The 21,134-nt window shown below is 40.6% G+C and overlaps 3 protein-coding genes across 6 annotated transcripts; 1 reads left to right on the top strand and 2 right to left on the bottom strand.

The window, feature by feature from the left end:
• Window positions 1–285: 285 nt before the first annotated feature.
• On the top strand, window positions 286–6,527 carry mrps5 (mitochondrial ribosomal protein S5). Its single transcript, XM_086122329.1, has 12 exons — window positions 286–359; window positions 649–780; window positions 1,138–1,263; window positions 1,343–1,456; window positions 1,659–1,778; window positions 2,385–2,419; window positions 3,490–3,580; window positions 4,078–4,124; window positions 4,333–4,390; window positions 5,108–5,170; window positions 5,268–5,404; window positions 6,143–6,527. The coding sequence occupies exons 1-12, from the start codon at window positions 311–313 to the stop codon at window positions 6,365–6,367; spliced, it is 1,197 nt and encodes a 398-aa protein (XP_085978455.1). The 5' UTR covers window positions 286–310; the 3' UTR covers window positions 6,368–6,527.
• On the bottom strand, window positions 2,809–9,153 carry LOC147199062 (myelin and lymphocyte protein-like). 2 transcript variants are annotated; one of them, XM_086122330.1, is made up of 5 exons: window positions 8,711–9,153; window positions 7,699–7,878; window positions 7,126–7,248; window positions 6,110–7,028; window positions 2,809–3,638 (listed from the first exon to the last, which is right to left on the bottom strand). In XM_086122330.1, the coding sequence occupies exons 1-4, from the start codon at window positions 8,801–8,803 to the stop codon at window positions 6,954–6,956; spliced, it is 471 nt and encodes a 156-aa protein (XP_085978456.1). In that variant the 5' UTR covers window positions 8,804–9,153; the 3' UTR covers window positions 2,809–3,638; window positions 6,110–6,953. The 2 variants fall into 2 exon arrangements, with proteins under 2 accessions (XP_085978456.1, XP_085978458.1); XM_086122332.1 differs by having other exon boundaries at window positions 7,711–7,878; window positions 8,711–9,145.
• Window positions 9,154–10,323: 1,170 nt separating this feature from the next.
• LOC147199061 (myelin and lymphocyte protein-like) lies at window positions 10,324–16,872 on the bottom strand. Of its 3 annotated transcripts, none has more exons than XM_086122602.1 (4): window positions 16,705–16,862; window positions 13,023–13,187; window positions 12,742–12,915; window positions 10,324–11,830 (listed from the first exon to the last, which is right to left on the bottom strand). In XM_086122602.1, the coding sequence occupies exons 1-4, from the start codon at window positions 16,789–16,791 to the stop codon at window positions 11,756–11,758; spliced, it is 501 nt and encodes a 166-aa protein (XP_085978728.1). In that variant the 5' UTR covers window positions 16,792–16,862; the 3' UTR covers window positions 10,324–11,755. The 3 variants fall into 3 exon arrangements, with proteins under 3 accessions (XP_085978728.1, XP_085978732.1, XP_085978729.1); XM_086122606.1 differs by having other exon boundaries at window positions 11,693–12,310; window positions 13,007–13,187; window positions 16,705–16,872; XM_086122603.1 differs by having other exon boundaries at window positions 11,693–12,310; window positions 16,705–16,866.
• Window positions 16,873–21,134: the final 4,262 nt, after the last annotated feature.

Genomic DNA, 21,134 nt, shown 5'->3' with positions numbered 1-21,134 from the left:
CCACACTCCCCTGTCCAAATTAAAGTACAGTGCAGTTAAATAATTCAAATTCGTTTCCTGATGTCACGGCATCTGTTAACAGGCAAAAGTCAGACTCGCATGTTTTTATTTTGTTCATAAATGAATTCATACAAAGAATTGTAAATGCTTGGTGTAATAAAACCGAGCAACAATCACTTGCTACGTGGTAATAGTAAATAAGGAAAAATAAAACTATTTTAAAATGGGTACGCCACTGTTTCCTGATTTTTGAACAGGCGGCTCTCCGCCACCTGGCTTCCGCTTTGTGAGGACCCGTCAGAAATCCAACATGGCGGCAGCCATACGTGTGTGTTGTGCCCTCCGCATCGTTGCTGGAGGTGAAGTATTTATCATCTATGTACTTTTCTGGGTTACTTAAAGGCCCCTTTATGATGTTTGTGATTCAAAATGTGACGTCTGCTATTCAATCGGGAGAGATCCTGCATAATCTGTCAATTAGGACTGCCGATTTGACCGTATGGTCTTACCAATTATTCAGGCGTCTGTCATTATTTATGCTCATGCCATTGTAGTGCATATAATGTAATGGAGACGAAATCCAAAGCGTCCACTTGCACTAACGCTGACTGTCTGTATTTGTCTAATCACAGCTGCGTGTCTCCTCAGGTGCAGCTCCTCTCCGCGCGGTATCGGGCGACCTCCGTGGATCCCAGCTTCTCAGTCGAACGACCCCCGCACTTCCTCTTGTGCCTGTTGCGTGTTGGCAACAAAGCAGACATGGCAGCTTCTTCAACAAGCGTAAGGATAAATGTTAACATCAGCACATAAAGCATTACCTGTGTTCCCATTCAAAATGCTTTGCTAACCAAAACGGTAGCACAAACGGAGGAAATTATCTTCCATGAAAGTGTCGTCTTGCCGTTTTAAAAATGATCTTGCATTGTGTGTTGAATAAAGTTCTCCAGGCCCAATAGACACCTGCTGCATCTTCATTTGAGTACACTAACACTGCTTCGAACTGATCCTGTCATCCAGATTATTAGGGGCTTGCTGTTTTCATAAATTTTCCCTAATAGCACTGAAAAAAACAACTATAATGTCAAAGCTGATCATATGCTAAAGGATGTTGTTGTTTGCATGCATGCGCGTACCCAGTGACGGCCGAAGACCTTTGGAAAGGCGTGTTGGCCGAGTCGGGGGCAGGTGCCAGGAAGGGCAGAGGGAAGCGAACCAAACGCAAACTGAGGCGGGATCTGAACCGAGGCCAGACCATCGGAGAAGGTGAGGAAGACTTTGGACCTCTCAAGTGATCAAGAGTGAACCTTTTAGAGACCATTTTGTCCCTGACTTGACTGCATAGGTCAAGGAGGCTTCCTGTGGCCCGGTTTGAATGTGCCCGTGTTAAAAGACGGCACCGTGCAGAGTATGAGCCGCAGAGGTCAGGCTGAGCAGCAGGAAATGCAGGCTGAACTAGGTACGTGCGCGCGCGCACACACACAACATGTACATTATCCTTCTATACACATTTTTAAAAGTTTTCTGCACCTGTATACACATGATGTACGGCACCCCTCGACATGTACACACACACACACACACACACAAGCACGCGCACGCGCTCTTTTGTTGATGTTTGTGAACCCAACTATGCGTCAATGTTGTTTTCTCCCATGCAGTGCGTCAGCGTGATGAGTGGGAGAGGAAGAGGAAGATGAAGGTGAAGCGGGAACGAGGATGGACGGGGAACTCCTGGGGCGGCGTCAGTCTTGGCCCCCCTGATCCTGGACCTAATGGAGGTAATGGTCACTTTTTTTTAAAAGTCCCAAATCCACATTTTTTAAACTGTATAATTTATACATTTTTTGACTTGCTATACGATATTTGGAAATGGTGGGAGGGGTAGTGTATACTCCTATTTCATCATATGCACAGCGAAGCTTGTGTGGTCTCCCCTCCCCCTTTTCTTTTTTTAAACCTCTCTGGTGCGCTCGCTGCTAACAAGCACTCGCACGTTGTTAAAAAAAAAAAAGAGGAAAAGAAATCCACAAGAGGCCTACACGCTGGATGTGAAGTGCACTGAGCTGGAACCGCCTCTGATCAGCTCCACACTCTACTGTGAAATTGTGTGTGTGTGTGTGTGTGTGTGTGTGTGTGTGTGTGCGCGCGCGCGCACGCGCACGCGTGTTTGTCATTGCATCTTATTTTATAAGGATATCCTTTCTTTGCTCTTAATTAGAATGGGACAAAGCAATGTTTTTATCTGTGTTTTTATTAAGTGTCTTTTTAGAGGTCATTCGAAGTGATGCCAACAGGACTCATGGGTAATTTTTTGCGGGGGGTTGGGGGGGTTAGCCTGGACTGTGTCTGTGCGCTAAATTGTATTTTGTTTTGTTTGTTTTTAGAGACCTATGAGGACTTCGACTCTCGGGTTATCGAGGTGAGTGGCGTTCGTTCGCCAAAAATCGTCACACGAGGTTATTGAAAATATGTTCAAAGGAAATGATGGTAATGAATCAGAATGCCGCTCTTGTCAACATATTGACTGCCCTATGACTCCACAAACAAGTTAACCAATGTTACTGTTATTGTACTCATTATATTTGGGGGGGGGGGGAAACAGCCGAAGGTTTGTAATAGGTAGTTGCAATGTGTGCGTGTGTAGTGTAGTGTACTGTCAGTGTGTATGTGTGCACTTGTTTTGATATGTAGTGTACACTGAAAGAGAAATGTGTGTGTGTGTGCGTGCGTCTGCTTGGGCGCGCGTCCATTGTAGACTAATGAAATGAAAAAAGGCTTACTGGAATAAAAAGTCTGGACTCCCTAGGATGACGATACAAGCATATAATTAGCGAGTGAGGAGGAGGGAAAAAAAGAAGATGGCAAGAGAGGTGGATGAAGACGTATAAAAAGTAAGATGAAGTATTTAAAAAAAAAAAGAGGTGATGTCCTTGGCCACCGAGGTCGTCAGTCGTCTCACCTTTGCTTTCGCGTATTGAATGTGTAATTTATTTTCTTTTTTTTTTCCATCAGTGAAATGTGCAACCTTGATAGTTTTACAGAGGATGACAAAATGGTTGAATGAAAGCAAGTCTACGCCACAACTCTGACAGTAGACGACAGTGAACGCACACACGGGAGGCTAAACACCATGTAGTTCATCAGAAAGTAGAAAATCAAGAAAGGGTTGGAGGGAATGAGTCGGGGGTGACTGAATATTGTTGAAATGTGCCTGCGCACGTCAGAGGCACTTGAGCGTCTTCGACAATCGTACGTTTTTCATAAATGTCAAAAATAATTTCGCGCGAACCTAACTGGTGTTTTTGTCTCTAATTTTTTTTTCACTAAACCAGAGCGGATTTATCAACAAAATATTTTTCTTAAAAAAAAAAGTCATTTTTGTGCAACTAACGTGTTTTATGAAACGGCTTTCATCCTACAGGGCTGTTTTAAATTCTTTTTGGGAATGTGCACAAATGTCGATTTTAACGGATGGTGGTGGCGTTACAGGTGAAGAGCGTCTTCAACATGACGGCAAAGGAGGGCAGGAAGAGATCCATCAGCTGCTTGGTTGCCGTGGGCAACGGCCAAGGCGCTGCAGGTATGAACTCGCTGGGCGCTTCATTCGGTACACCTGGGCGCCGTGTGCTTGTCCGCCGCTGCAGACCAGAATAATAAACAAAAAACAAAAAATAAACAAAAGGTAGCATGAATAGTACAAAAAGTCAGTTTGGTTATATTGCGCAATTGTACTTAATGTTGTGTCTTTTATAATTGTATTTCAATGATTCGATTTTTGAATGCTTTTAAGACTCGTTTTGTATTCATGTTTTATGTCAATGTATATGTTGGCTCATTCTCAAAGTTCGTTTTCCGCTTTCCGTCTTGAAACTCGAGTTGACTTAGCTCAGCACCCTGTGGTACACCGCCCTCAAGTCAGCCATGCCTTTTCAACACGGGTCTGAAGAGGATGGATTAAGAGGGAAGAATTCTCAGTGCAGGATCAGAACTGAGACTGTCAATAGCGACTTATTTTTCAAATTTCAATTTTGTATAAGGTCAGAATGTGTGAATGAGGGGGCTCCATTTTGCGTGCAGGTTTCGCCTTGGGGAAGGCGGCTGACAGAAACACTGCACTGAGGAAGGTGAGAGCGATGATTAGAATGCTTTGACTTTATGAGCACCTTGAACATTGCTTTTTTGTCCTGCGTCAACTTATTGACGCAGGTCATTCTCCACTGGCGTCATTCGGAGCAGAACTTTTCATGCAGGTTTTGAACTAGATGCCTTATTATCCAGATTTTGATTGACGTAAATCATAATTGCTACTTTTGTGTGCGCATGGTTGTGCAGGCTAAGAATCGAGCCATCCACTACTTGTACTACATCGAAAGATACAACAACCACACCAGTAAGTACACACTTGAATTGTTAGAAGCCACTATGGAGAACCAAACTGACGGGAAAAATTGTTTGCCGCAATATGAAATGTGCGATAGGCTTCCTAAGTGCCATTAAAGGCATCAACAAGGCTTTTTTGTTCACCTCGCTGTCAGTCAACTCAGCATGATGACATAAAGTGAGCAACAAGGAAGATTTGGCCTTTTTTTTGTTTGTTTTGTTTTCCGCTTGAGTCATGAAGTCTGATTCATAAGGCACACAATGTTCCCAAAAGCTCTTCTTTGTGTAACATGAAAATGTCTTTTCACAAGATGTCATCACCTAGCGGGATGGGGAAAAAAAGCAAAATAAAAATTCGAGCAACACCTTGGCGCCTGGTTTGATGGGGGCAGATGGAAAGAGAAGTGAACCAAGAACAAACAATATGAAAAGAATAAAAAGGCCGTCAAAATTAAGCTGCAATATTAGTCCTAGTGGATAAAGAATACATGCCCGTGAGCATTTTATATGCTGCCTGCATAGCCGTGGTACCCCTGTGCTTGAGATGTAAAGAAAAGACAAAGCAAGCAATAACAAAAAAAATGACAATATACCGGTAACTTAATTTCGTGACTTCAAGAGAACAACTTTTGCAGTAACGCCTGCTTGCAGCTCATTGGAGAGGAGACCAAAGAGATCAGCAATTCCCAATAATTAAAAATAACGCAACTTTTGTGTTTGTCAACAGTTTATCACGACATCGAATCCAAGTTCAAAAGGACGACGCTTCGTATGAAGAAACAGAACGAAGGTACTCAACGTTTGTCGCGTAGCAAAGGATTTATCGTCATCGCGTGAAATGGTTTTTAAGAAAGATTTGCGCGTCTTTCCCCGGCGTGCGCGCCCAGGTTACGGCCTTCACTGTCACCGCGCCATCATCACGATGTGCAAGCTGATCGGCTTGAAGGACATATACTGTAAAGTGGAAGGTTCGGTCAACCTCCTCAACATCACCAGGGCGCTCTTCTCCGGCCTGGCCCAACAGGTAATGGCACGCACATATTCACATCTTCGCATATACTGTAGTATAGTAAGGCAAGGCAGATGACTTTAAATTTCTTTTTTTTTTTTTAATAATGGAAACACGTCACCAAAGACGTAATGACATTGATTATAAATTACGATATATTTTTAATACATTTTTTTAATGTGCTTACAGTATTGTGAATACTGTAACCACATTAAAAAATGAAAATTAATTATTGCAATACTCTGGTATTAAAAAAACTTCTTAGCTGAAAAGAATTAATTTATTTTCTAATTTGGGTAAATATTCATGTAATGAGTATAATTAGTAATAATTAGTAGTAATGATTCCAATTAATTCAAATAATTAATTGGTATTTTATATTAATGAGAAATATTTAGTTTATTGATGGTATTTATATTATTGAAATGCTTTTACAATATGTGCTCGATTACTTAATCCTGTATATATTAACCATTTCTGTAACTGTATATTAAATACTGTATATGGTAAAAAAAAAAGCATGATGTATTGATTAGTGGATTTATATCTATTGTAAATTTTCTTGTTATTGTTATTATTATTCTTATCATTATTGTACTGTACTTGTACGCCACCGTCCAGAATGACACTGTCTATTTCCTGGAAATATTTAAGGGCAATAACTTCTTTTTGAATGTAATATTAAGCTACACTCACACACACACACACACACACACTCACCAGTAAGCAGCATGCGGCTCATCCATCTCTCAGGAAACCCATCAGATGCTGGCGGACAAGAAGCAGCTCCACGTGGTGGAGTTCCGGCAGGAGCGCGGCCCGCTGCCCTTGGTGGTGGCGTCCCCCAAGGAGGGGCCTCGGACCCAACCGGAGCCCGAGGACGAGATCCCAGACACGCGTCTGCATTGGGCCGACGTGCGCGCCTCCCAGGGATTCAAACGCTCCATCTGGGCGGGCGTCAAGCGCACCATCTGGTAGAACTGCAATTCATGGGAAAAAGCTCGGGGGGGCGGGGGGGGTTCTTTGTATTTATTGTAGAATATGATGAGAATCACGATTACACATCACAAGCTGACGTTCTTCCTTGTCTATATCTGTTTGTGACATGTATTAAAACAAAATAGGATTTGAAAATGAACTGGATCTCTTGATTTGTTCTTCAATTCTGCCTCCTGCAGGCTCATGCCCCAACTTTGAGGGGTTCTTCATGTCAAAAATGACAGACTGACTGTCTCAATTTCGGGCTTTGGTCCGTGAGACTCTTTGGTGCATTCTTTCGGCTAGTTTCGGGAGACCCCAAAATACAAACGTTTTCACCAGGATACACTTGCTTGCAAAACATTTTTCCAATGTTGGTGTAACCAATATGAAAACCACAGAGCACTCCAGGGTTGAAAAAAAAACATGCCAAACATGTTTTGTTATATTGATTTTTTTTTTGAAGATATGAAAGAGCAATAGAAAAGAGGTCAATGTCTAAAAAAAAAATGCTAGTTCAAGCTAACTAGGAAATGCTAATACTACGGTCATTGAAATGTTGGTCGTTTCGAGGATTGTTGTCTTTTCAAAAGTGTTTCCACCTCAGGGACGACAGGACGGCATGAATGAAGTAGAGCAGCGTTGCCATGAAGGCAAACACCTGCAACACACACGACACACAACAATAACACATTAGACATCAATACATACAATCAATATTATGAAGCAAGTGTGTGTGTGTGTGTAAATGTTCTGACCACAGCAGCGATGTCAATCTGGTAGATTCGGGGCGCTCCTGATTTCATGATAAAGGTGATGAAGGCTAAGTTGACCCCAGCACTGAGGTAGAACAATGCAGCCAAAGCGTGATAAGCAAAATCCTAACACACACACACACACACACACACACACAGGAAGTTCAATTACAGCATGGCCCGTTGCCTTATTTACTAATCAAGTGTCCTCATGTAGTCATTCTCCAATCTACTTTCATTCTCGTCACTCTCTTGTCTTATTCACCTATATCTATTTTTCTTAAATAATCGGTTATATTTAATATTGTTCTAATTTCTGTCTTTTTAATGTCAATGTGATGATCGTTTTATTCTCAATAATCTCATAATCCCATTTTTCCATCCGTGATCAATTCAGATTTCCGTCTCCTGATCTGCTCACAATGATATTCCCGTTTTGGTCATTCTCACCCCTTCTGATTCTGTTTTTGTTCCCCCTTGCACATGATTTTTAAAAAATAATAATTCTAATAATATAAAAACAATATTAGGTCATATAGTAGCATTGTTCGTAATATCTCATGCTCATTTTCCCACTTGTGGCCTTACAGCGGCGACCCACGCCGAGCCATTCTTGTGACACCCGGCGATGAAGAGGACCATCCAGAGGAGGGTCATGAAGAAGCAGAAGACAGACACGAACATCACCCAGCCCAGAGGGTTGGGGGGCTCCACGTGGGTGGACGCCACCAGGATCCACACCAGCCCACCTGTCACCTGCACCCAACAATCACAAGGCCAAAACATAATTCAGGCTTTTTTTTTAATGAATATCCTCACCCTCCTGCTAAAAATGTATATATTTTTGTCCATTTTTAACATATTTCTGTTCAAAATCTGGTCGCACACACTACTCACAAAAAGATATTTGGCATGATAGGGATGACTTTAAACACCAGATCTAACTGAAGCAGGTCATTGATTGGTCGATTCAAGGATCCAACGCCTGAATTATGCCGATAAAACTCCTCGTTAGAGAACGGCAACTCGTGCAAAAAGTCTGGAAATATTTAACAGTTGGACGTGTGCATTCAGAAGCTTCAAGACGGTCACATGGAGTTCACCTGGAAAGGTTTGAAGGCTCATCCTACTGAAAAATTTGTTTGTTTTTTAAATGTTTTTTAGTTTGTTCTACAACCTGCTCCTTGGACAAACAAAGTGGAATTTGAAATGTTTTTTTAAAAAATGAAAACGTACAAACATGAGTTCAAAGCCTGATGCCTCATGTGTCAATCCTGAGTCCTCGAGACCCACTATCCTGCAATTTATTATTATTTTTTTCATGTTTCCCTCCTCCAACACTAGTGATTCAAATGACAAGGATCGTTATCAGGCAGACAAATTTATACAGAAATCCCAAAGGGTTCACTTTTTACTTGCCTAAGCAAGAACCAATGCAGTAATAAAATCAGCGACGTGTTTATTTCGAAACATCTTTTCACGAAATTTGTATATTCAGTCACAAAATTTCGCTCATAGAAACAATCCAAATGAGATCACTTCAGGTTCCTCCGTTGAAGTGATCTCGTCATAGGTGAAGGTCACTCACCAGTTCGGGCAGGTAGAACATATCAGGCACGGTCACGCATATTGCCAGTCCGCTGGGCAGACTTCCCATAGACTGAGTAGTGGTCGCCGCCATCCAAAAATCGTCGGGCGCTTTTCTTTGTCCCCGTCGGTGAGGACGAAAGGATCAGAAGCAGGTGGAAATGCCAGGGAGGCTAATTTAGGCGACAAACCTGTTCTGGTATTGTTGGTGTCTCCCACATCTCCATACACGCCCTTTTTCTTTTTCTTTTTTCTTTCTGAGCTGAAATTTTGTGGCCTCGGGGCCTCAGTGGAGCCAGATGGAATATCGCCATTATTGTCTTCTTTGTTCGCGTTTTACACAGAGGACTAGAATCCCAACGCCGCCGGCAGTGTCAGGCTGTCAGTCAGCGAATTCAACAAGGCAAGGTTGCGTCTGCTCGACAGAGGGCGTTATAGCCCACCACTCATCACCCGCATCAATGTTTGTCAGTATCCCCAAAAAAGGCTTCAATGTTCGGGCTAGAAACTACGGAGGCCCGAAGGTGGCAAGGAAGAAAAAAAGAACTTTGTTCTTCCCCGCTAACTTTTCTTTTTTTTTTTGCAAGGGGCTTTTTTTTTAATGCGCGTTTATGTACTTCCGGGTCATCTTGGCTCATTAGAATGTCATGCGCGGCTGATTGAGAGACGACACTACTTCGGGGAAGGAGAGAATTATGGAGGAGAACTTGAAAACCGTATTTAAGTTCAAGGACAGATGTAATGTCTTTGTATTTCAAGCCAATTTCAAAATAAAATTCCATTCAACTCTCCAACGGGTGAAAACGCTCCATGTTTGTTGTTTTCAGTTACCCAGAAGAGAACCCGGAAGTACATCAACGCGAGGGAAGGCAAAGTTGTTTTTTTCTTCATGTCTCCTTAATCATAGGTGTCAAACTCAGGACCTGGAGGGCCGCTGTCCTGCATGTTTTCCAAGTCTCCCTGTTGCAACGCACCTGATTCAAATGAACAGGTTCAATGTCAAGCTTCCGCAGAGCTTGCTGATGATCTGTTCATTTGAATCAGGTGTGTTGCAACAGGGAGACTTGGAAAACATGCAGGGCAGCGGCCCTCCAGGACCTGAGTTTGACACCTAAGGCTTAGGTGCTCCGTAAGAAACTAACACGTACACATGCAGTAAATCGGGGATGGAGATTACAATACAGTAATGGATGGGGAAGGGGGGGTTGCAAAATACATTGGGAAAAAAAACAGCCATCAGCATTCGGGGTCCACTGTAGTAAACATCCCTCCATTTTCTAATCCATTTTCTCACAAAGGGTGCGGGCATTCTGGAGCCTATCCCATCAGCAGCCCAGAAGAAATGTGTTTCTTATAATTTTTTGAAAATATATTTGTCAAAAGACTGATTGCCAGTTGCCCAACCATGCATTAAAGCTGATATGATGTCAAAATGAACACTTTAATTCTTGGGCCCAAAAACTGAAAACACCTGCTGAAGCATCAATACAAACAATGTCTGTCTTTAAATATTTGTAGTACAATAATATCGCCTTACATCTATTTAAAGACATTTGGATAATGAAACATAGAATTTTTAACAGCTAAGGTGAGTCATAAATAGTCTGCAGACACTTTTCAAGTGTTTAGAATATTTTATTTCACATTGAAGATTTGTAACGATATGCGTCAAATGGAATCATCCGGCATATACATAAAGTGAGCATTTTCAGACAAATAACAATCACGTCGGAACCTTCATCCATAAAAGATATATAAAAGTGATCCTTTCAAAAATAAAAAAGTAGCATTAAAAAGCTTGAGGAAGTTTTACATTCTGGTTGTAAACACAAAAGAATGAATTAGTAGGCATTTTGTACACGTGGAGCACAAGTTCACCAACATTGTTGACATTTGGTTTCATCATTTTTACTCACTTTTTTTTTTTAAATGCACACTTGGTCTGTATTGTAAAACAGAATGATCTTTAGTTAAATTCACCGTGTTCTCTTGAATGACAATTTAGTAGACAATCATACATGAAAAAAAATGTTGTAACTCATACATGAAAACGGTGGACACGCTGCAATGAAAAAGTGAAATATTTGACAATTGGTTTGGGGGATTTGGTGTTTTTAGTTAATTGATTTTTATAATATTTAAAAATCATTCAAAAGTAATTGCAAAGTTATATTCAAGTTGTATCTGAATTGGATATTTATTTTTATTGTTTTACATTTCATAAACTGACATGCGGTGCTAAAAATGCTAAATTAAGCCCCCATTTCGAAGCAATTATGGCATGAAGATCTTTATCTTCATGCCATAATTGTATATATTTTTAAGTAGATTTTTTTAATTTTCAGCTAAATGTAAAACATTGCCTTTAAGAATGTTGATAGTTCTTCATTTGTATTATTTTTGAAAAAATACAGAAGTCCTACACAAAATAATTATTTAACTTAGTACAGTGCAACTGTACTCTGCTAAAAATGCAAAATGTAAGCAAAATGTTGAGCATTTGAGGAATTTTTGGATATTCATTTTATATGTTGATGGATGCATGTTAAAAAAAAGAAAAATAATATTTTAATTATCTTTAAACTAGAGAGTTGATTTCATAAACTGTATAAATATGACAGATGTGCAATGCTAAAAATGCTAAATCCCCAGATTGTTTTTCATGTTTTTTTCATCCTAATTAGTTTGTTTGTTTGTTTGTTTGTTTTTCTCATCCTTTTTTTCATTTGATAAAAACTTCCATATTTAAATTGACTGAAAATTTTAAAATGGCGACGACTTAAATTTTTATTTCCACAACATACTTTTGTTGTAAAACGTTATTAGATTTTTGTGTTATAAAAGTGTGGGGGGGGGGGGGCGGTGGAAAAAAAGAATGTGACATTTAGTTTGTTTACCGCTCATTCAGTCATGTGACTTTATGTAACTTGTTTGTCACAGCTTATATTTTAAAAATATATTAATAATAATAATAATAATAATAATGAAAGTATGATAAGTGGTTCTGTTTTCAGGATGAGGCCAGTGACATTTTTAGGGTTCCCCTTTAGGCTCTCTGCCAGCGGATGGCGGAGAAGATGGCATGCAGGAAGTAGAGGAGCGTGGCCAAGTATGACATCACCTGGATGACATCACAGACGAATCAACATCAGATCAGTACATAGCCGACGGAATCAAGAAAAAGAAAAAAGGAGCTGGCCCTTTAAGAACATCTTGTTAACTTTAAAATTATTTACACATACAGAAAGATGATACTCTATGTACATTGGTTCTCCAGTCATGAAAAATTCTAATTTAAAAAAAAAAAAGTTCAAATTGGTCTAATTTTGAGGTTATTAAAAAAGAAATGAAGGGACAACATTGTACCCTTTTTTTAAGTGGTTGGGGGATTCAGGTACAGTATAATATTACTAGTACTATATTATTCTTGGCAAAATTTGATGCAAGCCTTAAAGAAAATGTCATGTTGTAATTAAAAATACATATATACTGTAAATATATACGTCTCTGTGTGCCCTGCGATTGGCTGGCAACTGATTCAGGGTGTCCCCCGCCTACTGCCCGAAGACGGCTGGGATAGGCTCCAGCACCCCCCGCGACCCTAGTGAGGATCAAGCGGTTCGGAAAATGGATGGATGGAATATACTTCACAAAATATTTATGCTCATTTTTTCATGTAAAAAAACATTGTGTGTAACATTTGTAACGCGGTGACATTTTGCACCACAAATACCAAATTATACACAAAATATTTGCTGATTTGGGGTGGCTTTTGCCCATTATGGTTTCAAAAACTCACATATTTGCTGTTTTGTGCTCAGGCCGAAGTCATGTCTATAGTCAGGCCAAAGTCTTGCCGAATTTAAAAAAAAAAAAATCATTTGCCACCATCATGTGACATGTGGACGATTACTCGCAAGTCGCAGCATGGCTTGGTCCGTATAACATTTTCTACATTGTGGCTGCAATTTAAAAATGTTTCACTAGTCACATGTGGGGCCCCGTAAACGTGTGTGTTTGTGTGACACCCACCACGGCGGCGATATCCAGCCTGTAGATCTTGAGGCCTTCTCGGATGAGGGGCACAAGGGACAGGGTGCCGCCCGAGTTGATGGTGATTCCCCAGCCTTTCAGCACGGTGATGTACGCCAAGATCACCGACGCGCTCAAGTAGAACACCACCGCCAAGAAATGGTAGAACGTGTCCTGCGGCAAAAAGGGAGATTGAAAATGTAGCGGGAATTCCGAGATTCCACGACAGGTAATGGCACTTGAATCTTAGCCAATCAGTATTCACGGTGGGTGTGTCGTACGAGAGCTGGCCAGATGCTGCTCTGATTGGCTCCACACAGGAAGAGGAAGAACCAAAGCGTGGTGAAGACGAAGCAAAAGACGGACACAAACATGACCCAACCCAATGGATGGTCCGGATACACGCGAGTGGACGCCACCAGGATCCACACCAGACCTCCAAACACCTGGCGAATAGGAACAAACAAAAAAAAAATCTGGGTTAGTTTGGGCGAGGTGGTAAGGCTTAGTATTTGGACCAAAATTTCTATTTGTTTGTATATTTTTTAATGTAAATAAAACTGAATACATACACTAAGGTCAGAGAGTTTCGAAAGAAGGATGTCAGACTGAAACAATCATCATTGCCTTCAAAAGTGAAGAAAAGCTTTAATGAGACATTTTCAGGGGGCCTCGGGCAATTGCCTGCGGTACGCCAAATAGCCAGTCCGCATCTGTCTGTCCCCTACGTTTGTCTGTTATTTTTACACCTTATTATGTCTGAGAAGTGTTGCAAAACCGCCTGTTGAGTAAAAATGGGTACGATACATTTGAGACTGCCGATAATTGGACAGATGTACGCACTTATGGCTCTAAGAATGTTGAAAAATAAGAGTTTGGGAAGAGTGTCTAACCAAAGTAGGGGTTAAGGGATTTGTGCTGGAGGGTGAGGATGTCAAAGTTAGTTTGTTTTTTTTAGAAGCCAGTTGAGCCTGAAGTGGTGATTAAACAGCTCCTAGCACTTGTCGGCTTTGCCCTTTAAAGAAACCATAATGGCACTCAACTAGCATTCAAAAAGCAAACTTTCAAGCCTCAACGATTCCCCCCCCCCCCTTTGACAAACATTCCCATTGAAAGAGACGTTAACGTGAACACAATTCACAATGGTGAATATTTAACCTTACACTCCGTTCATTAAAGCATGAAAAACTTGAATTTCACCCCAAGAATAGAAAGCAACCATTGTTGGCATTATTAGTGCCACCTGGTCTAGTCATGTGACCACGCACAATGTCCAATTAGTCTATGGGTCCATTTATCAGAGTAGAAAAGAGATGGTGGTGAAGCAGCATGTGGCTCATGAGCTGAGTTCTGTATTTCGAGTGAACAATAGTACGTTTATGATCTACTGCATTACACGTGTGTCCGCCCTCTATACAATTTCTCCCCTTATCCGGAATCTATAGCCAAGAGTTAATGAGTAAGTGTTGAAGTAGTTGTCGCGTTATGCTTCATAAAGAAACACACATGCCGTAAAACTGAGCAAACAGTGCGGTATCTCTTCCGCTCTGTTCTTATTAACGGTATCGGTGACTTGCAATCGGCACCACACCCCAAATATTTCAGGCGGCCTCATGTTCTTTGCAAATATGAAATGCTCTCTTTGATCTCGGATTTCCACTGAAGGAATGTTCTTGGCTCTGAATTTGCTTCAGTCACTCACTGGCCACTTCATTAGGCACACCCCCTCATTAGATCAGAATACATGCCAGAGCTTAATCAATGACTAGCTTAGCGTAGCTAACTCAGGCAAGAAAAAAAACCCCAGCCCTTTAGTTAGTTTACTCAGTTAGGGAGTTGGCAATTAGCTAGTTAGCTCACTTAGCACTTTTAAAAATGTTTATTACAGTTAGTAAAACGTGCTTAAGATTATTAAACACACTATGATATCCCTTAGCGCCTGTTTTCACAATCAAACAGTTCTCCAAACAAGAGGTTAAGCGAATGCGCTTCAAGCTGCACACAAAAATGCTCACAGGCAAGCTGTATATACTTTCTGCCTTGCAAGTTGTGGCACGAAGTGGTACTACACTGACTGCGTGCATTTCAAAATTTGGACTTGTCTTGAAAATCTGCATTTTATTGTATATCACGATGAACCGTAATATCGCAGAGATGAACTGCTCTTTTTGTGATATTTTCGTTTGGTGGTGTGACATGACATTTGTCTAATGTCAAATATGTGGCTTGGTTCGCAATAAGCGCAAGTCAGTATCTGATCTCTAGTGCGTCAAAATCCCTGCCAGCGAAAGCAAACATCTCCCGTCTGCCACGCTCCGGTCACTTGCTGTTGGCAAACATGGGCCACATTTGTCCCAAAACCAGATCAGCAGGTTTACCAAGAACCGACCCCACCGGCCCACACCGAAAAAGGAGCTGAGAAGATGCCTGGTGTCGATTTACACCTCCCCCAACCTGTTGGAATTCTTTTTTTTTTTAGGTTGAATCAAACTGATTTAATCTCTCCTTCTGCAACGCGAAAGAAAATGGCCTCCAATTGTGGTAGGAAGGAGGTTATTTGATTTTGGGGGTCCAAACGGGTCAAGAAGGATTTAAATCGAATCATAAAAGTATATTTTTATCCGAAACATTATGAAATTTTGCGCTAGCTTTGTCTCCATTTTAAAATGTGTAGTTATGTAATATTTATTACAATTAATTTTGTAACAATTGTTAGAATATTTGGACATGTGTGGTTTGAAAAAGATTTACAAATGTGATGGATTTTTTAAAATAAAAAAACAAAACTGTTACATATATCATATACATATATATACATATGGATACTTTGCATCGATCGCGATGTTCAATATTAGCATTCAATGTAGGTTCCCCCCAAAATGCTTTTCAGGCCAAATTATCGCCCATATTTTAAAGCCTCTCATGCAAAACAAGTGCATATTTTCCTACATTTATCCTGCTCGGGATCATAACCACGATTTAGCTGACCTGACGAGTTTGCTTTTGGTTTGTTCAGTCAAATGTTTTGTTTGTCAGCGTTACAACGTGACGATGAGCCAAAAAGTCAACAGCAGCTTGTTCAAGTTTGCAGTCTTTTTTTCGATGTTACACAGCACATATGAACATTTTGATGTTTCTTCGCATGTGTTTTGTTGTTGCTATGGTGACTGACTGGCCTCAACTGTCAGTGTATTAGTTGCCATGGTGCCGGGCATATTGCGTGGGTTTAAAAAAAAAAAAAAGAGGAAAAAAAATTATCATTAAAATCACCAGATCACCTAGATAGTCATTAACATAATAGAAAATAGAAAATAAAATAAAAATCTTAATTTTAAGAGCACAGATTTTAGAAATTCATTAGAAAATACAAAAAAAACAACAATAGAAAATAAAAGAAGTATAAAAAAAATTGGATTTGAAAATTACAAATGAAATATAATTTAGAAACTCCAAAGGTAATATTTTTGAAATAAAAAGTAATAAAACAATACAAAAAGTATCATTCTAAAATATATTTTTTAAGTTTTTGAAAATAAATAATGTATAATTATTCAGAAATAAAAGATAAATACAAATAAAATCAAAAATGTTAAATGCAAATGATTCAAAATATAGAAACTAAGAAATAATTTTAAATATATAAGATCATATTTTTAAACAGAAAATAAGTTACGCTTTAGGGGGAAAAAAGAACATATCAGAGTTAAGAAAAAAAAACATTTTAAAATCAATAAATAAATGAGCATTTTGGCACCCAGTTTTCCAAGATGAACATTCACTTCCTTGATGGGATTAGTCAGATGGTCCCGTCTGACCACAACACATTGACACTCACCCCTCATTGGAGAACAAAACCAAGACAAGTTTACACAGCAAACCACGAGCGGAGTCAGAACTACAAACACGACACATGTGGCACAGCTTCACTCTCCACATCTCAAGCCACGAAAAAAAATGACTCACAAACTCCGGGATGAAGAACAAGTCGGGGATGCTGGTGAAGATCCTGCTGCCGGTGGGCAGAATATCTGCCGAGGTGGTGGAAGCCATAATCCCAAACACAATGACTCTATGTATATGTCGATGAGTATTTGTGTGTGTGGCCGCAGAATGAGATGTGTGACTGCTTTTAATATGTTTTTTACGTAAAGGCCGCCTCCCGCACCTCCTCCTCCGCCACCACCTGCCCTCCGCCTACCATCCATGTGTCTGCATGTGTGTGTGCGTGTGTGTGTGTGTGTGTTTGGAGAAGTTGCCTATAGGAGGCAAAGTGGTTGTTTACATACACACATAAAAAGTGATTGTGAGGCAAATTGTGCATGTGGGACATGAAAAAGAGATGCAAGGTGTTCAGCTGTGCGGAAGAAAATAAAAGGCTGGCAACCAGTTCAGGGTGTATCCCGCCTACTGCCCGAAGTCAGCTAAAATAGGCTCTCGCAGACCTGCGACTTTCGCGAGGCTTAAGCGGTTTCAGTTGATGGATGGCTGAAAATGATCGTTGAATGTGCCAAAATAAAAGCAGTCCCAGTCAAAATTTACTGTCAAACTAAACGAAGAGTGGTGTGTATCACACGTGGTGTGTTTCACCAGTCTGCTAGCTTAATGCTAACACACGATGCAAAACGCCTTGAACACAGTGGCGGTTCTGGGGGGGGGGGGGGGGGGGGGCAGCGGGGGCCAGTACCCCTGTAGCACCGATTCTGGCCCCCGCTGTGGCCCCCCCTCCGAGCGCAGATTACGCAGTCGTGCCGAGTCGCCGACGCGAAAGGTGGAACAAAAGTGCGTGATTTAACATTCTAGTCGGACCCTTTAGTGCGCTGCGCCATTTAAAAATGAGCGGGAAAATGAGAAGCAGTCCGCAGAGAAGGAAATTACCACGGACACGAGTGCTATTTGCGTGTGTGTGCGTGTGTGCGCGCGCGCGTGTGTGTGCGTGTGTGAGTGTGAATGTGTGTGTGCGCGTGTTTGTGTGTGCGTGTGTGTGCGTGAGTGTGTGTGTGTGCGTGAGTGTGTGTGTGTGTGCGGGTGTTTGCGTGTGCGTGTGTGCGCGTGTGTGTGTGTGTGTGTGTGTAACTTTTTTAGTCTCCCTTTTTATTTAAATTTTTATTTAACAGGATCAATATATAAGACATTGCCTTTTAAAATTTGGATAATTATATGCATGTAAAACATCTAGCTTCAGTGTATTTGCAATTTTTGTCCCCGGCAGGCTGGTACCATATCATCCCCTGGCTTGAATATTCTCAACAGATGGACACGGCGTATTGTTACGCTTGCAGACATTTTAGCCCTCCTAATACTGTTTTTTTCTCATCACTGTAATGTTATGACTACAATTTCAAAGTCTGAAGAAATAAAAAGTCAAATAAATAAAGTCGAATCTGTCTTTTTAGCCCTGAGTTGAATGTGCCCCCCCATCAAAACCCCTGGCCCCAGCCCGGCCCCCTCAGTGAAATTGATCCAGAACCGCCCCTGCTTAAACAGGCTCACAGAACAAGCATAAATGTTGTGGTCATTGTAAAATCAACTTTAAAACACTTATATTTAACACACGTGCGGTTGGAAAATGCAAACAGAATACAAAAATACTCACCGGCATATATTCTTCATCGTCTATGAAGAACGATTAATATGACTTCATCTTGTATGCGATGGTCTTCTTCTGTTTCATGGTGAAAGCTCATGTGTAGTAGATCTGAATGTTTAATAGCGCCCTCTGTCGCCGCGCCACGCACATGATAACAAGTACCAGCACAATGGGGTTTTTAATTGTAATACTGTGGAGTGCTACATTTCATACAAAAGAAAAAAATCGATTTTTAAAAATGTTTTTGAAGCTCTCAGACAGATTAATGGCATTCCCATTTGTTTAATTTCCAATTTATATCACGGCGCCACTGCTGCTAAACAGAGAAAAAGGAAAGCACAAGTGAATGATGTGGACATTTTGACTATTTCCTGTCATATGCCCGCGTACTTTTACCCATGCGGTTTAACCAATCTTATCATTTGTGGCTGGCTACTTTCTGACACATGTCACAATACTTAGTTTAACATGTACTTTTATTTTCTCACATTCGACGATTTCCTGCAACTTGTCCCAATAATTATGCCCATGTTGAACAAGTGCTGTGCAGCCGAAAGGCTTTTGTTGATGATGTGGCTGGTTGGAAACTGTCGTCATGGTAACCGCCTACACTATGTATGGATGGACGACTGCCAGGAGACACACAAACACACACACATTTTCACACGAATTAATCATAAAGCACTCACCTGATCCACTGATTGATTTTGACACATTCAAGACACATGTCTTAATGTTTTTTTTAATCAATGTTTTTTTTGTATTGTATGCATTGGGTTTATTTTTCAATCTAATTTAACCTGTATTTTTCCATACAAAAAATGACCAAAAAGTTTTTTAAATGAAAATTATGTTTTTGTCATACAAAATATAATTCTGATATTTTAGTCAAAATCACAGAAAATGTAATTTCTTGAGTAAAAAATGTCTTTTAAACAACTTGCTACAAAGGGGGGAATAATCTAACAAAATAATATCATTTGTAAAAACGTAGATGAGGAAAAGTGATGATATTTTCGGGCTGAAATTTAAGTTTTCTGTTAGTTTAATTTCAATTTCTCTCAAAAACAAGCGGTCGACGTCATCTTTTGGCGTTTCGTCTTTCTAATCTTCCATAAACGCTCACTTCCTGTTGGACCGGCTTCAACCTTTCTGTGAGACTCCTCATGACCAATTTCCTGCTTGTGTTTGTGGTTTGTTTTTTGTTTTCAATTGACTTGAGTAAATTGACAAAAGTATTAGGACACTTGACCGTTTCCACCTACAGGAAGTAAAAAAAAAAAAAAGATGATTCCGATCGTCTTCAAATTGTTCTTCCACACCAAACTCATCCAAACACAAAAGGGATAATCGGAGTTAAATCTGTGCTGTTGTTGTATTGGCGAGACCTATGAGGGTAAAAACCACAGAAGAAGAACACACCTGGGGGATGGCAGTGGAATGTGGAAATACAGGATTACCTCTATTATTTGCCAGCAAACACAAGTACAGTGTGTGTGTGTGTGTGTGTGTGTGTGTGTCGGCGGGGGGCGTGAATAATTTGTTTACACACCAACACTATGTCAATTTTGTCGAGAGAATTGAATAGAAAAAATCTTTTGCATAGCCAAGGGCTTTTGATGTGGCTCTACCACCAAAACCAAATAAAACAGAACAAAAAGAAATATTTACTGACAGCTGCTTGTAACACGTTTAGGAAGAAACACTGCAATATTCAAATAATCGTTAATTGCGAAGACATTTCTGGCTTTATATGCAGTATATGAAAACAATTTTGCACAGACGGGTCGTTGTAAGTTATATTAGTAAATAGGATGTTTGTATGCATAATCATCATCATCATCATCTTGATGTATTTTTGGAGGCCTGTTGTTTCCTCCTGGATCCTCACACACACACACACACACGCACACACACACACACTGAAATGTCTTATGAAGGCATTCCAATGGACTGGTTCACTGCATGGCTTTTTTCTTCATAGCCAACTATAAAAAGACTGCACGCTTCCTCTAATAATTAACACGCAACACTCCTTTAATACGCAGTGACCCCACACTACACACAGACGTAATGATGTTGACCTAAGGGGTGTTGGCAAAGGGTTGCAGCTCAGTGAGCATTTCATGGGTATGTAAAGAGAAATGTGTTGCTGTATAGCCACGCCCAGATAGCAGGTGAGCACATCCATCCATCTACCCGATCTGCTTTATCCTCACAAGGGTCGCGGAGGGTGCTGATGAGTATACAGCTGTCTTCGGACAGTAGGCGGGGGACACCCTGAACCAGTTGCCAGCCAATGGCAGGGCATGCAGAGACAAACAACCATTTGTGCTCACAGTCACACCTAGGGACAATTTTGAGTGTTCCATGCATGTTTTTGGAATGTGGGAGGAAACCGGAGTGCCCGGAGAAAATCCACACAGGCACGGGGAGAACATGCAAACTTCACACGGGGCGTCCGGAGCTGGAATCAAACCCTGCACCTCTGCACTGTGAGGTTGAGACGCTAACCACTCAAGCGCGGGGCCGCCCGCAGGTGAGCACAACGACTTGAGATTGAATGAGGACATGCTAGCATGCCATGATGTCATCACTTAATCATACTCAAAGCATTCAAATACTGTCTATTTTTATATAACTGTACATGTTTGAATTAAATTCAAAGGGCTTTTTGTTTTAGTGTAATAAATTATTAATCGTTCATTCTTGACTATGTGGTTTTAAATGTTCAACAATCCCCACAAATATTTAATGATTCACAAGACATTTTGGAGTAAAAAAATATTTTCCTGGTATCACACAG

This window comes from Hippocampus guttulatus, chromosome 10 (assembly GCF_054856545.1).
Source record: "Hippocampus guttulatus isolate MCC_2025c chromosome 10, RoL_Hgut_1.0, whole genome shotgun sequence".
NCBI classification, from domain to species: Eukaryota; Metazoa; Chordata; class Actinopteri; order Syngnathiformes; family Syngnathidae; genus Hippocampus; species Hippocampus guttulatus.
The sequence above is the reverse complement of the archived record's forward strand: the minus strand, read 5'-3'. Positions and strand labels throughout refer to the sequence as shown.